A 14,175-nucleotide genomic window follows, 5' to 3' on the forward strand; every position below is an offset into this window, starting at 1 on the left:
TCAGTAATGTTCTGCGACAATGTCACTGTGTCATCACAATTCTGTCACAGGGAACACAAGCAAGCAAATATGATAAGTTATGTCTAAGTAGCATTATTTAGGTATAAGTCAGCTAAGAATCTAAAAATGTTTTTGGTCCTAAAATTTTTTTTTTCATTTAACTGATCCTAATGTGAAAAACAGTTGAAGACTCAGAATATAAATTATACCTTCAAAAACAATATAAAATCTGTTTTTCCATTCCTCAGGAGTCCTACGATGCAATTCTCTAAATGAATCTTCAAAAACATGCTCTCTCCTTACATGTACAGCTAAATCTTCCCTCCGTGATCCTTCATCCATTCGTTCAAGCTCTTGCCTAAAATAACGCCGTTTCACATCGAAATCAAGAACTCTTGTATGATCAACTAACACAGAGAAAGGGCCATCAACTAAAGGAGTTGTTGACTGTCGAAGAATTTGATTTAGAACAGTCCTGTGTGTTTCTGAAGGGGGAAAAAATGCACTTAAGATGATTTAGGAACACTAGAACTAGGTCATAAATAGAACCATTAAGATATTAAAAATCATTAGGTCAGTTAAAAAATTATACTATAAGCTAAACTCAAACTAAGTTATTAATTACTCAGTTTTTTCTTATAAAAAATGCTGATTATCAAAAAAACTATACATAACAAAAACAAGAAAACAAGATTTTTCGTTGGAATACAGTAAAATGCATAACAATGAAAAGATAATTTAAACTATGATAAATTCAACGGTTTTAAATGTTTAGGATTTCCATTTTCCTTAAATTTACATATTGGGAGTACAAATTAGTTTCAAAAGATGGCTCTGGCTGTTATGAATGTTTCATAGTGACAGCTGGTTTCAGAGAGGCTAGACATGTGTCAATAATATTCAGTTTATATTGCTTCGAGTTTCATACAAACACCCTGTTTCTAACTTGGTTGAATGTGTCAAATTTTGTGATAACTAAGCAGCATTTGTGGGGGGTTTATGTTTTTGCTTTAATTGGAAGAAAAGTGCAGCTGAAGCGCATTGAATGCTTGTAGAAGTTTATGGTGACAATGCTCCAACTGATGAATCATGTAGGGAATGGTTTTGACGTTTCAAGAATGATGATTTCAGAGTTGAAGACAAGCTTCGCTCTAGACAGCCAAAAAAAGTTCGAAGACAAAGAATTGGAGGCATTACGCGATGAAGATTCGAGTAAAACACAAAAGGAGCTTGCAGAATCCTTGGGAGTTACGCAACAAGCCGTTTCCGTACGATTGAAATCACAAGCAAGGCAATTGGGTGCCTTATGAACTGAAACCGAGCGACGTTGAAAGGCAATTTTTCACTAGCGAGCAGCTGATTCTAAGGCAACAAAGAAAGGTTTTTTTACATTGGATTGTGACTAAGGATGAGAAATGGATATTCTACGACAACCCCAAGAAGAAAAAATACCACACTATGCCCGGTCAATTGCTGCCATTGACCTCAACATCAACACCAAAGCCGAATATTCATGACTCGAAGGTCATGCGGTGTATCTGGTTGGACCAAAAGGGTGTAGTATACTATGAGCTGCTGCTACAACTTGTCAATTCCATTACGGGCGATTGGTATAGGCTACAAGTGATTAGTTTGATACTTGCATTACCAGAAAAACGGTCGGAATACGAACAAAGGCATGACAAAGTTATTCTTCTGCATGATAAAGCTCGGTCACATGTCGCAAATTTTTTTTGGAAACACTCAAGTGGGATATTTTACCGCAGCCGCTGTATTCGACGGACATTGCTCCTTCTGATTACTGGCTGTTCCGACAGATGCAGCACGATTTGGCAGGTCATCGGTTCACTTCTTTCGCAGAAATCGAAAATTGGCCCCTAACTTGGATCGTCTCAAAAGACAAGACATTTTTTCGAGATGGAATTCGAAAATTGCCTGATAGGTAGGAAAAAGTAGTAGCCAGCGATGGACAATACTTTGATTAATCTGTTCATTCATTTTGTTCTGAAATAAATGCATTCTTGACCACACAAAAACGGACCGAACTAATTTGTACTCCCGATACATAATTTAAAATAAATCATTGTTTAATTTACATCTTTGAGTAACTTAAATAAACTTACAGTTCACTTTAATAATATATTTCCATTAACTTAAGTGTAAGAAAATGCAATCTAGATAACATTTGATGACAACCAATGATTTCAAAGACATGTTAAGTACATTTTAGTCTTGCTTACTATATAGAGTTGATTTTGTCTTTTGTTTATTAGTTATTTTTGATAGAAGCTTGAGCATTTGAACTGAAAAATCCAATATTCTGCTTTACAATGCAAATTTAGCTCAAGAAAACAAATATTTTACTTAAATTTAATCAAGTTAGATAGACACAAGATCCCAGAACAACACATGTCTAATTAAACGAGAGAACACTATTAATGGGTAGAAGACAGAGTGAAATGAAAGTAAGCAGGTTTATTTTCAAATTTTTGTCTGCACATAGTTTTTATATAGTTTTTGCCACAAAAAAATTATAAAATTTCAATCATATTATATGCCTAAGATATTATATATAATAACCAAGCAGGCTTATTTCATATAAAAATGAAACAATAAATGTAATAACATTCATAATAAAAATGTATGCTACATGCACAGATAAGAATCAAGTTTGAAAAAACTTAGACCACAGATGCACTTAAAAATGAAACAAATATTTACATTTTCTTACAAAAATATATAGTAAAAGCTAGACAATCCAGAGCTTAACAATCAGGAAACTGATATACCACTTATTTTTTTTTGGTTGTATCATGGTGCAGCAGTTTTTCAGGTAAATATTGTAATGTGAAGCACGACATATTACGACATTGATTAATAAAAACAGACGGTGAGATTTTATGCTCTTTTCTAGTGCTTTTTACCCAATTTGCAATTTTAGTTCTTTTTTTTTTAAAATTTAAAACCAACTTTAATAATTTATGGATTATTATAGTTTCCTCCCTTATTGTAATAAATTCCTTATAATAGGTGATTGTTTTCTTTTTAGGAGCAACATTATTTTTCAGAAAATAAAAATTTTTAGCACTCTAACAACTGGAACATTCACATATCCAAAATTTGATTACTTCTCATGCATTCTAGATAGTCAAGCTTTACTGTACTATAAATTATAAGCCACCAATTTTAACATTTTGAAATAGAAAAAAGCATACCAGCAAACTTTAAGAATTTCACAGTATCCATTGACATATTAGCTGTAGATGCTGAATCAGAAACATTAGAAGTTATTGAATTATTTTCTCCCTGGAAATTCATTGAGGATAAAGGTGATATGGGAGGAATATCTTGTAAATGAGAAATTTCACTTTCTTGAGTATCTCTTTTATTATCTTTCCTAAAAAATATATAAAAGAACCTTAACACTTTGTTTTTCTTTCAATCTTTAGAAATTAATTACCTACAAAGTCGAAGTGTCACAGGACAGCAACCATTTTTCATATCTATTAACTAAATTGTAATCATTTCTAAGTTATTGTACATCAAACAATGATGTAAGAGAAAACCTTTTAATATTTAAAAAAACTCTACCATTGAAAATTTCATAAGTCTTGCAAACCAGATAGCAAATTCAAGACATGATGATTATAGAAAATTGCAAACAAGGAATAACTTCATTTTCATATAAAAAAAATATAGTTAATACACATAGCACAGAAAAATTTTTTTGAGTAACCAAAATGCTTATAACCTAGAAGTTTCTAGTATTTTCTTCCTGGGCATTGATTTAAGAAAAAATTGGTTAAATAAACCGACGATTTAAAAGTATCCAATGGATGTGATTGAGTTTCAGGTTGCTGCATCAAATGGATGGTTTTTGATATTGAGTTTAGGTGATTTTACAATAGCAAAATTTTGATACAATATCAAGTAGTTCAGTTTGGAAAAGACCTAAAAATTTATCTAATATAGCCGAAATATTTCTTAAAAATGAACTTTTGGCAAAAGCAATTTAAATAAATTCAATATTGAGTGGCTCATACTATTTTTTAAATTAATAATTACTTTATTTAATTCTGTAAAAGGTAATTTAAAATTCTAATTAATTTAACTATTAAAGGTTATTGAGTATATTTTTTCTTAAAATTTAAATAAATGTTATTTATAGTAGTATATTCAACAAAACATTAACAAGATTAATATTGATCATACCGAATTTAAAAAAATATGTAAAGAATTAAGCAAATTTTAATAAATTTATATTACTAATGTTATTTAGTGAATGGCCCCTAAATTTTTTTAATTAAAATTGATTACCTAGTACAGTATTCCATTAATGAAATAATTAAAAAAATTAGATAATTTTAAAATGCAAATATAATGAGTATTGAAGCTAAAAATTTTTTGTCAGAAGTAAATTATTATATTGTCCCTACACTCATAATATTTAACAAATCTATAATAATTAAAAAAATTTATATCAATTGTTTTAAATCAAATCTTTATGAGATGAATTAAAGTATTTTTGAATGACAAATCTGAAAAACTTAAGATTTATTTGCTGCTTTAAAAATTCTGAAAGCCCCTCTCTTCATACTTATTTAAAATCTTGCCTCTAAATATTATTAAGTTTTTCCTAAAACAAAATAAGAGCACTGAAAATTTTGAAAGTAATATAATAACACAATAATAAAATGCAATAAGTAAAAAAAAAATATTAGTAAAAGAAAAGTAATAAAGTATAAAAAAATGTTTACAAACAATTTGCAATTAGTGGATGGTCCCTCAGATAAAAATTTACGTTTAAGAAACTTAATTAATTCTATCTTTATTAATTAAATGAATAAAAGGGAGATGGAAATTTTGAGGCTTTGTGATTCTTGACTGCTCTGAGGATCAACATGAAAACATGTACTTAGTAAATGGTCCCCAAGTAACTTCCAAGATTATGAGTACTATTCTATAAATAGAATAGAGCAAGAAGGCCATTAGCTTGCCATTGACGAAGACGATAGCACTTCAATAACGATAAAATTAACAAGAGAAGTAAAATTTTCTTTTGCTATTAAAATTTGGCAATGTTTAGCTGGTCCCCAAAAACTCGTGGGAAGTCTCGGTTCCAATTCAGAGAGTGAAAAATGAAATTGAGAATATCTTGCAAAATGAAGCAGAGTTGCACATGAGAGTGCAAGAATCCTTCCCACTGAATCCAGAGCAACCCCCCACATGCCAGTAGCTGGGTTGCCACAAAATTGTGACCTGGCGATACCCAGGAGAAAATATCCCTTTCGGCACAGAGCGGCGCAATTTAAGCCTACTACTTCAATTTGGAGCATGTAGGCGCAGGTTTTCACAATTGGCACGGATCGGCGCAATTGGTGCAGCACTTGCAACACTGGGAGACCTAAATCCATGATTTTTTCAAAAAAATTGCAAAAATCATGACATTTCATGACAAATTTTGCTCAATACTGAAATTCATGACTTTCCAGGTGCGCGGATACCCTGTATATATATTCTGTAATTATTATATTATAATTATTATATTCTGTACTAATAATCTGTGACATTATCTACCATGCTGAAAATTTCTGTAACTGGGTTAATGGGTAATATTAGAATATATATGTTTAAACTTTTAAAATGTAAGCTTTTTTGTTTGACTTAGCTTCTGGAGGATACTTACTTCTTATTATCTTTTTCTGATGAAGCATGAACTAAGAAAAATGCCTCAACAGCTGGCTGCAAAACTAATACGGCATGATGGTCAGGAGTTTCAGCTAGTTCTTTTAAACAATCACTTAGTGCAACCCAGAGGTCATCCAACAATAGTTCGCTGCTCAGGTGAAGACACTTCAAGTCTTTCTCGGAAGAAGATTTGGAAGATGCTAAATCACCTAAAAACAACAACAATAGATTAAAATTCATGAAATTGATATTTTTCAGCAATTAATGTTATACAGATATAAATATTATGGATGGAGCAGAAACATAACTGTTCTGAAGCAGAAAAAAGATGTTTTGGAGCAAGTAAAGTTGGATATTGGAGCTAATGATTTTTTATATTAGGTGTAATAAAGTGTTTGCATTTATTGCTCCAAATTATCAATTTGCATTTCATATCATTTTTAACAGAGCTCAGAAGAAAATGCCTCAGTAAATAGAAAGGATGTAACAGAAACACAAAGAATTATCTAAATAAATAATAACTGAAAAAATTTACTCAAATGGGTTTCCTGCAGAAATAAAATCTAAAAAATAGCTAAAATAGTATTTTAATACGCATTTTTAATATATTTTAAAAAGAAAATGAATCTGTCAACTCTTGTAGATTTCCTCACAAATCCACGGTTTTCAATCGATTTTTCTCTAGTTATATATCGTTTTTCAGTGATATCCATGTGGTTTTTAAATTCCGATATTTTTAATACAATGTCATTATGACACGCTAGTTTCTAATTCGGTTTTCACTTTTTTACACACTTGATTTATGGCAATTCCATCAAAAATTTATGCTGTTTGATGATCATTGTTTTTTCAAGAGTTACTTACAGCATTTTGGGCATTTTAATATAGTTTTTCAAATTGCAACATATATAATACAATATTGTTTACACGCAAATTTTGTAGTTAAGATATCACATTTTCACAAAATTCGTGGTAAATCCACATGGTTTAGAATAACGACTAACGATTTATTCAAAAATCACTTTCTGATGAGCATGATTTCAAAGTGATTCCATGCTACGATCAGCCGATTCAACTTTCTTTTCTAATTCCAATATTTTAAATGCATTGTTATTTCTGCATGTTTTTTGAATATTAGAAACTACTTTTTGAAGCCCTCTATATGTGACAATTCTATCGTAAAACCACAGCGTTTATTGATAGAGCAAACATTTTATTTTGGAGCTATTTGCAATTGTTAGAGCTATGTCCAATTTGCACAACTGTTCTAACCCTGAAATATGTTTCAAAATAAATAAAAACAAATGCAACAATAAAATTTATATTAGGTACCGTATTTTTCGGCGGAAGTGCCGCGGCGCTATCGAAAAAAAAAGTTGTTTTTTTCCTACATGCGGCGCTTCCGACGAAATATTTTTTAGTAGCAAAAAATTTTTCAAGGAAAGTTGTTTAAGATTAAATAATTTTCTGAGAGAAAGACTATTAAAAAAAATTTATAAAGAAGTCGACGAAATATTCGCCCGTATCGCGATCTGCTGCAGAACATCGGCAATTGTAATTTGAGCGAACAGAAAAGGAAATAATAGGACCCTAAATCCGACACTCACGGGACTGACGAAATGCCGAACTTTGGATCTCTTTCGGAAATTCCAATATGGCCCCCTAATATTACTATAATTCAATTCCATTGTTAATTTCAGAAAAACCGATAAATTTAGTCAAGTTTCGATCGTAGATTATGATGGGGTGAATTTAAAACTGGCCCATCTTAAGAAATTTTACTAATCAAAATAATAATCTATATAATATAATCAAGAAGAAATATTTTGAATCCTATAAAGAAGAAATAATAGTTTCTTCTTTGGAGCGAGATCATAGTTCTCGTTTTTTCCTTTAGATAACATTTTGTTTTAACAAAAGACGCTTACCTCGCAAAAAAAAAAAAAAGCTAACAAGGAACTACAAAAAAATAAAAAAAATGTAACAATTAATGCTAAGAAACTAACAATGAATAACAACAAAAAACAAGCGAAAAACTAATAACGTTAAAAATAAAAGAAACAAGCAAACAACTATTAACACGAAAAAAAACAAGCTAACTATTAACACGAAAAAAAACAAGCTAACTATTTACAAAAAAAAAAAAAAAAAAAATTAGCAGTTAATAACTAATAAAAAGCGGCAAAATAAAAAATTTATAAATCGAATAAAAAACCGCAAAAGGGATAGAATTCATTTTGTTGTCTACATGGTAGTTTCAATGTCAACTGGGTGTAGCCAATTTATGGTCAAACAGAGGAGGGAAATTTGGGGGCAAATCAGTAAAGCACAAGCCCAGCTGTCAGGATTGATCAGTTTTTTCCAACTTGCATTTCTTTATTTTGTTCATTGGAAATGCAGATGTTTTTACTTCTCAATTTATTTTAAACTGATAAGAAACAGATGTTTCCTTTGACACAGATTTTTTTTTCAAGCTTCTTTTTTATTTTTAAAAGATAAAATAAAGTAAGTTACTTCAACAAAATAAAATTCCAAATAAAAAGAATATAGCTGATTTTTTTTTTATCTTATCAATATAAATTTCTTAAAAAAAAAATTAGATCAGATTAAGTGCTGAATTTTGGAATGCTGGATTAGGGGTCCCATACCCTTTTCTTCTCCCCAACCCTTTTAAAATATAACTGATTGATTTCTCCTAAACAGCTCCAGTAGAAATGACACGTGGAGGAGGTGGGGTACACCCCTCTTTTAAACATTTTCTTCTCTTTCTAAGGTGAGTCAGATTGGGTTATTTCCATTGAAGGAGAGGGCATTCTACCCACTAAAATTCCACCCCCTAAGATTGTGAAAGTGAAACTTATTTCCTCTTCTCTCATTCCTTCAGAATTTTTTTGGGACCTGTTTAGTTATTTCTTATTCTTGTTATTATTAGTTATTTCGTTATTATGTATTAGTTTTTCCTCAAATTGTTAACGGTAATAAATTTTAAAATCTTTTTATTTTAAAATCTTTCTTATAATAAATTTTTATTTTACTTTTCTTATTACATTGTTTTACTGATTTCTGTAATCGGTTCAGCGTAGCTACTGCACAAATAAATAATTTTTTTTGTTGTTCTTCTGTTTTATGGCGCGGTGCCAACTGGTAAGAACAACTTTATTTTATATCGTTTTGTTGTTTTCTTTTTCATTTTTTTTGCTGAAAAAGAAATTTTTTATTATAATTGTCAGACAATGAATTTCAATGAACAAGGTTCGAGTAAGAGTCAGAGATCACGAGTTCGAAAAACCTCTGAAGGAGGGAGTTCGAACATTTAAAAATAATTCGAAGACAGAATTTGCATAGTATTAATTTTGAATGTGTAAGTACCCTCATTATGCAAGTGTTATTTTGTATATATATAACAAATCAAGATTGGTTTTGGAGTTTTCTGTTTCTTTTGATTTTCAAGACTGTATGTATTGAATTCATGTTATGGAGAGGATTGTTTCTCCTTTATGATGTTTAAGTTAAGTTATGACTTTTCTTGCTTAATAAAATTTATGATTAGTTAAAAGATGACTTTTTCATTATGCTTGCTGGGCATTTTCCACAACGCACTAAACTCTGCCAGCAAGGTTATGGGCCATGCCTGCCCAGCTTAGTTAAGCTTTTGTCGTCTTTAGAAGCAAGTTTATTATAACGCTACTGGGGCCGTTTAGATAGATTGGAGATGGCCGAAAATGACAGCAGCTCCATATTGGGATTTACAAAGCTAAACAGTTTCAATTACAGTAGTTGGAAAATAAATATGAAAGTATTACTCATCGATAAAGGCTCTTGGGAATTTGTTGGTGGTACAGAGAAGCCATTACCAACTGATGCAACAGACAGAGACTTACGCTCTTATGAAATGCGAAAAGCTAGAAGTTACTCTACTATATTCCAAGGAATTGATGAGCAGTTTCAACCGCTGATAGCCGACACAGAGGACGGAAAGACAGCGTGGACTATTTTAAAAGAAAACTTTGAACCTACCTCCCGAGCACGGTTAGCCGGACTTATTGATGAATTCTTTGAATTGAAGTTTGATCCAGAGAAGGAGACTATTGGCATTTTCTGCAAGTTAGTAAATGAAAAAAGGAAACAGATTCATGACGCAGGTTTTGAAATGCCAGAAAAGCTCACTTGTTTCCAATTAATTAGAAGATTGCCAGCAGATTATGACAACTTAGTTCAAATGCTTTATCGACTAGAAGATAAAGATTTTTCGATTTCTAATGTTGAAAAGGAGCTCCTAATCGAATCTGGAAGGATACAACAAAAGCAGAAAGACAGAGGAGAGGACATAGTCGCCGATGCTTATACTACTTCATCTACTAGAAAGCAAGCCTATCGGAAGTTGAATGGAAATAAAAGCAGTGGTCGCGTCCTGGGCAATGATACAATAACAACAATTATGTGTTCCTACTGCAACAAGAAAGGACATAGTGCGGAAAGATGTTTCCTGAAGAAGAAAACCACGAAACGGGATTCTAAAACTCAAGATTCCAAGGAAACTTTTTACAGTGATTTAACTACGATAAGAGATGCTGAAATTCGCCAAGGGAAAGACAAGCAGTTTGTTGAATTCCTGATAGATACTGCCAGCACAGCTCACTTCTGTACACAAAGAGACTACTTTAGTAACTTCAAGACTTTGAATCCTAGTCAAGTACTTGTTGGGGATAAAAATAGTAAGTCTGATATTTTTGGTATTGGGGATATACATTTTAATGTTCAAGATAGAGATAAATTTGTTCCCATAAAATTAGAAAATGTATATTTTGCACCCAATATGCGTAGAAATTTAATAAGCGGTTCGAATATGGATTTAGCAGGGATTACTGTAAAATGGGGCAACAACAAAATGACTGTATTTGGTAAAAACCATAATTATTTATTTACTGTACCTAGAATTGATAAGTTGTATATACTTAAAGGTTATGTTGAAAAAGTGGTAGTAACTAAAGAATTAGCATTTAGTACAGGTCTTGATAGGGAATTGGTTCATAGACGATTTTGCCATTTAAATGTTGCAATGCTAAATCATATGAGTCAAAACAATGTTGTGAATGGTTTAGATAATTTGTGTGGTAAATTTGATACTTGTAATACTTGTAAAATAACTAAATCGACTAGAACTAGTTTTAAAGTAAATCACGGTATAATGACTAAAAGTGTATTAGAGAAAGTACATGTGGATGTTTGGGGTAAAAGTCCAGTAAATTCAGTTGGCGGAGCTGAATATTTCGTATCTGTAATAGATGATTTTTCTCGTTATGTTGAAATTTTTTCTATAAAACATAAACATGAAGTTTTTAATTGCTTTAAACTGTATTTAGCAAAATATGAAAGGCAGTTAAATACTAAACTTAAATCTGTAAGGTGTGATAACGGCATGGAATTTTGTAATGTAAAATTTCAAGATTTTCTTAGTGAATTAGGTATACGTATGGAGAGAACTTCAGTATACACTCCAGAGCAAAATGGGGTAGCCGAATCTTATAACAGAGTAGCTGGAGAGGGAATACGCTCAATGTTAGCCGATAGTGGTTTAAAAGGTAGATTTTGGGCAGAAGCACTGCATTGTTTTGTTCACGTAAAGAATCGTAGTGAACACAAACTACTGGAAGGCAAAACACCGTTTGAAATTTTCTATGGTTATAAACCGTCAGTTAAACATTTCAAAGTATTTGGATCTTTAGCGTATGCTCATATCCCTAAAGTTCAGAGAAACAAACTACAACCAAATGCAAAAGTAGGAATTGTAACTGGATATGCAGTCAATACTAAAGGTTATAGAATTTACTTGCCTAAAGATAGGAAAACTATAGAAACTATACACGTAAAAATTGATGAAAGTAAAAACGGAGTTAAAACACTATTTGGTAAACCTAGTAATGAAAACTTTTTATTTATAAATCTGAATTCAGACATCAATTTTGATGATAACAATGAAAATGAAATAGATAAGGTTCATGCTAAATCTCCAGATTTAAAATTAAAACCTTTAAAAATAACAGAATGGACTAGAGTTGAGAGACCGCGTAATAAAAGTAGCAGAATAGATGTTTACTATTACCCTCCAGGCGATAAAACCAGATTGAGATCAAACAACCAAGCTAAAGAATATTGCGATAAAAACCAAATTGAGTATGATCATTCTAAATTTAATTTTAAAGCTTTAAGCAAAACTCAAAATTTAACTTCTTCCCATAGTGACACTGATAGCGAAAGTGAAGATTCGCCATCGAATTCTTTTGTAGATAATCAGATAAGTGATATATTTGAAGGTGAGGTATATAATGCAGAAATACCGAAAAACTTTTCTGATGCACAAAAACTACCAGAAAGAAATCAGTGGAATAAGGCAATGGAAAAAGAGTTAAATATTATGAACGAAAGAAAGGTATGGGAAATAGTTGATAAGCCTCCCAATGCTAAAGTAATAGGAAATAGGTGGGTTTATGCAGTCAAAAGAGATGAAAACAATAATGTTAAACAATACAAAGCTAGACTTGTAGCACAAGGTTTTAGACAACAGCATGGTGTTGACTTTCTTGATGTATTTTCACCAGTTGTGAATTTTTCTGTTATTAGATTACTATTTATTATTCTTTTGTTTATGTTATGTTGGAAATATGCACAGCTAGATGTGAAAGCAGCATATTTGTATGGAAATCTTAGTGAGGTAATTTATATGAAGCAACCTCCAGGTTTTGAAATCGAAGGTGAAATGAATAAAGTATGTTTACTTAAAAAGTCGATATATGGACTTAAACAATCAGGTAGAGAATGGAATGCTGAGTTAGATACTATACTAAAATCGATTGGTTTCGAAAAATTCAAATGTTGTAATTGTGTGTATAAAATGAAAAATATTATTTTATTAGTATACGCTGATGACATGGTGTTATTTTGTAAGACTAAAACTATTTTAGATGAAACTATTGAATTGATTAAGAGTAAACTTGATATTCAAAATTTAGGAAAAGTCAAATATTTGTTAGGTGTTAACTTTGAGAACAAAAACGGTAATTTGTATTTACATCAAAAAACTTATATTGAAAAATTATGTAAACGATTTAATGAATTACCTAAAACTCATGTTACGTTACCAATTAAAGTAGCTTTTAAATTGCCAAATAAAGTAAATGAAATTGTTGAAAATAAAATAATGAAGAAATTTCCTTATCGTACATTGATAGGGTGCTTATCTTTTATAGCAAATCGTAGCAGACCAGATATTTCATATGCTGTGAACGTTATGTCACAATTCTCGAATTGCTATAATTACCAACATTGGACTGTAGTTGTAGATTTAATGAATTATGTAATAAATACTAAAGAACATAAGCTTTGCTTATCAAATCATAATAATTCTTCTTTGATAGCTTATTCAGACGCAAATTGGGGTTGTCATTTAACAAATAGATTTTCTACATCAGGTTATTTAATATGCTTAGCAGGTATTCCTTTTAGTTGGAAATGTAGCAAACAAAAATGTATTGCATTAAGTAGCATGGAATCAGAATTTATAGCATTAACGGATACGGTTAAAGAACTTTTATGGTTTACAAACATATGTAATGAGTTAAACATAATATCAAAAATTGAAAAACCTGTTTTGTATTGTGACCATCAATCTGCAATTTATTATTGTAAAAATAATGTTGAAAATTTAAAGACGAGGCATATTGATATAAGATTTCATTTCGTGAGAAATTTGCTTAATGAGGGAAAATTCGAAATTAAGTATATTAAAAGTAAAAGTAATTTGGCTGATTTTTTGACTAAGGCTTTAACTAAGACTGAATTAAATAAAATTAAAGGAATTTATTTTGAAATGTTCGATGGGGCCGCATGTCAGACAATGAATTTCAATGAACAAGGTTCGAGTAAGAGTCAGAGATCACGAGTTCGAAAAACCTCTGAAGGAGGGAGTTCGAACATTTAAAAATAATTCGAAGACAGAATTTGCATAGTATTAATTTTGAATGTGTAAGTACCCTCATTATGCAAGTGTTATTTTGTATATATATAACAAATCAAGATTGGTTTTGGAGTTTTCTGTTTCTTTTGATTTTCAAGACTGTATGTATTGAATTCATGTTATGGAGAGGATTGTTTCTCCTTTATGATGTTTAAGTTAAGTTATGACTTTTCTTGCTTAATAAAATTTATGATTAGTTAAAAGATGACTTTTTCATTATGCTTGCTGGGCATTTTCCACAACGCACTAAACTCTGCCAGCAATAATTTAGAAATTAAAACTTTACTTTATGAAATGCATACAAAAATTTAATTTTTTATTATACAGATATTCAAAATAGTAATTTAAAGGACTCTTCTAAAAGGATGCTGATATGCCCGGTTTAGCGCCATTGCGGCGCTTACTATAACTTTTTTTTAAAAAAATTTCAATTTTATCGATGTGCGGCGCTTGCGACGAAGTGGCGCTTTCGC

The 14,175-nt window shown here is 30.9% G+C and overlaps 1 protein-coding gene across 14 annotated transcripts in view; it reads right to left on the reverse strand.

Moving 5' to 3' along the window:
- HUWE1 (HECT, UBA and WWE domain containing E3 ubiquitin protein ligase 1) overlaps nt 1-14,175 on the reverse strand; it is a 294,173-nt gene that overhangs the window by 11,310 nt on the left and 268,688 nt on the right. For all 14 annotated transcript variants that reach the window (XM_087154722.1, XM_087154721.1, XM_087154731.1 and 11 more), the window contains 3 exons: nt 5,687-5,897; nt 3,216-3,397; nt 210-485 (listed from right to left, as the gene is read on the reverse strand). In XM_087154722.1, the coding sequence (XP_087010848.1) occupies nt 210-485; nt 3,216-3,397; nt 5,687-5,897 (669 nt within the window). The remainder of the gene's footprint in view (nt 1-209; nt 486-3,215; nt 3,398-5,686; nt 5,898-14,175) is intronic.

Source organism: Parasteatoda tepidariorum, chromosome 11 (assembly GCF_982258835.1).
Source record: "Parasteatoda tepidariorum strain Cologne lab strain chromosome 11, Ptep-v5.0, whole genome shotgun sequence".
Classification (NCBI taxonomy): Eukaryota; Metazoa; Arthropoda; class Arachnida; order Araneae; family Theridiidae; genus Parasteatoda; species Parasteatoda tepidariorum.